Source organism: Ailuropoda melanoleuca, chromosome 14, assembly GCF_002007445.2.
Source record: "Ailuropoda melanoleuca isolate Jingjing chromosome 14, ASM200744v2, whole genome shotgun sequence".
NCBI classification, from domain to species: Eukaryota; Metazoa; Chordata; class Mammalia; order Carnivora; family Ursidae; genus Ailuropoda; species Ailuropoda melanoleuca.
Window position 1 is genome coordinate 42,097,335 of NC_048231.1, and position 2,497 is coordinate 42,099,831.

At 54.0% G+C, this 2,497-nt stretch overlaps 1 protein-coding gene across 2 annotated transcripts in view; it reads left to right on the forward strand.

The window, feature by feature from the left end:
- GUCD1 (guanylyl cyclase domain containing 1) overlaps positions 1–2,497 on the forward strand; it is a 19,477-nt gene that overhangs the window by 3,709 nt on the left and 13,271 nt on the right. For both annotated transcript variants that reach the window (XM_011232089.3, XM_002925057.4), the window contains exons 2-3: positions 1,268–1,352; positions 2,175–2,340. In XM_011232089.3, the coding sequence (XP_011230391.1) occupies positions 1,268–1,352; positions 2,175–2,340 (251 nt within the window). The remainder of the gene's footprint in view (positions 1–1,267; positions 1,353–2,174; positions 2,341–2,497) is intronic.

The following is a 2,497-nucleotide window of genomic DNA, read 5'->3' on the forward strand; positions in this document are numbered from 1 at the left end:
CGTGGGCTGAGTTTTCACGTGCTGAGTGAGTGTCATGAAAGAGCAGTGAGTGGTGATTGCAAAAGGGAAGTCCCTCCCATTTCTTCAGACTCTGAACTTCGTCCGGATTCATGGGATCCCAGAGTAGGAGGTTCCAGTAGACCACGTTCCAGCTGGCCCCCGCCTTAGCACCTCATTGCATGCTGTTCCTCTCTGTCTGTGTTCCTTGACTCTCACTCTCTAAGGCACACCGCTGCCATTTCCCCAACCTAGCCCTCTGTTTTTCTCTTACCCTTGCTTGTTTTTACTGACCACCAGTACAGGAATCTGTTTGTGTCACTTAACCACCATATCTCCAGTTCACATGCCAGGTACTAGGCTCTTGAGAAATATTTGTTGATGAATGACTGAATCAGACCAAAGTTCCCCACTTTAGAGATAGCCAGACTCAGTCCAGCAAGAGGAAGTCAGTTGCTAAGCCCACAGCCAGTCTGTGACAGAGCTGGGGCTAAAATGCTGAGGCCGGGCCCTTTCTACTCCTCCACACTGTTTGGCAAGAACAGACTGAGAAGTCACCTAGGGTAGCATTGCACATACAGATTACATGACAGTCTTCCTTCCTTCTAACCGTGGACTTCATACTTTGCTGGCCATAGGGGCTTTGGAGTTGGGCAAACCTTCAGAGGCCTCATGAATTCAACATGAATATCTGCTGAGCATCTCCCATGTGTCTGCCCTGTGCCAGCCTCCTTGGAGGTCCCACCAAAAAGAGAGTTCTGAGAGAGAGGCCTATAGGGCTAGGAGTAAATGTAGTGGGGGGCTAGGCATGACAGAGGCAACGTCATTGAGAAGTCACATCTAAAGGCAGGAGTTAGGCTAGGCACCTGGGAGGCTAGGAGAGTTCAGGCAGGGGAAGAGGTGTGCAAAGGCCCTGGGGCATAAGGGATCACAGCAGGTGAAGGTTCTGCCTAGAGATTGGGCCAGTGAGGACGAGAGGAGGTGAGAAGGCAGAGGGTACTGGGGCGGCAGCCATGAAGCCATTGTCCTATGAAATAGAGGAACCAACCCACTGGAGGATTTTGTGTGGGGCTGACCTACTCTGACTGGTGTTTGGGGGAGATTACTGCTACTGTAAGGAGAATGGGTTTGGGGCACCCTAGAAGCTATTTGCTGGCCCCTGAACAGCCCCTACAGGATCTGAGTAGGAGCCAATGACGGTGGCCTCAGTGGGGGTGGCAGTGACAGGCACAATGCCAAGGGTCTGTGACTTCCTTGTGTTGCCACGCAGGAGACTTTGTGCAGCTGTCCGTGCCCATCATCCAGCAGCTCTACCACTGGGACTGCGGCCTGGCCTGCTCCAAGATGGTTCTGCGGTGAGTGGGCAGGCCCAAGCCCTCCCTATCTACACCATCTGCTCTGGCTGGAAGCAGAGACGGAGAGACCTGGGTGGGATTCATCACCATATGGCTTTTCTTGGTTGGGGCTTACAGGAGGCCCAGCTTCTATCCAGTCTTGGTCCCATCTGCAAAAGCAAGCAAAGGGTGGATGAGGCCTTCCAGTAGGATAGGCTATCTGAGGATAGCCAGGGAAGTCCCAGGTGCCCGGGCCTGGTCCACAGAGTGACCCTGTCATTGGGGCACCGGACCATCCAACCTCATGCTCCTGGAAGACTGTGTCACTAGGGAGCCAACTGTTGAACTAAGGCTGTGTGAATATCACAGGAACCTGGACCATCAGAGCATAGAGTGCCATAGTCACGTCTTTGTAGATTTTTCAGGCAGCTGCCAGAAACCACAGAGCAACTTGTCACTTACCTGTTTTCTTTCCTGGAATTCCAGGCAAGATAGTATTCAACCAAAGGGTTCTATGTCTGAAACTTAGAAGACCACTGATGTCCAAGCATCTCATCCTAGAGATGAGGCTAGTGAGGCCAGAGAGGTTGGCAACTTGCCCGAAGTTGCACAACCTTCAGGAGATTCAAGAAGCAGAATCCTTGACTCTGGGGCCAACGTGGTAGCCCAGGAAGCCTCAGGTTGTGCCCAAGAAGTAGGCAAGATACAGGATTTCATGACAAAGGATGGAAACTTTCGGGGAGTGGGAGCTCGGTTAGTGGCTGGTGGGCCCCTGGGAGGAGGGTGACCCCGGCCAGCTTCCCCGCGTAAGCAAGCCAACCTCAGCAGCCCATCTGCCCACAGGTACCTGGGCCACCTGGACGACAGTGAGTTCGAGAGTGCCCTGCAGGAGCTGCGGCTGACCAGGAGCATCTGGACCATCGACCTGGCCTACCTGATGCGCCACTTCGGCGTGAGGCACCGCTTCTGCACTCAGACCCTGGGCGTCGACAAGGGCTACAAGAACCAGGTGCACGCAGCCACCAGGCCTTCCCCCAGGTCCAGTAGTTGAAAGGGGGCATGGTCAAGGCCTGGACACCCGAATGGACACTCAGGTGTGCAGAGATGAGGGAGCAGCAGCAGATACCCTATGGGCAGGACTTTCGATCTAGTCAGACTAGGTGACT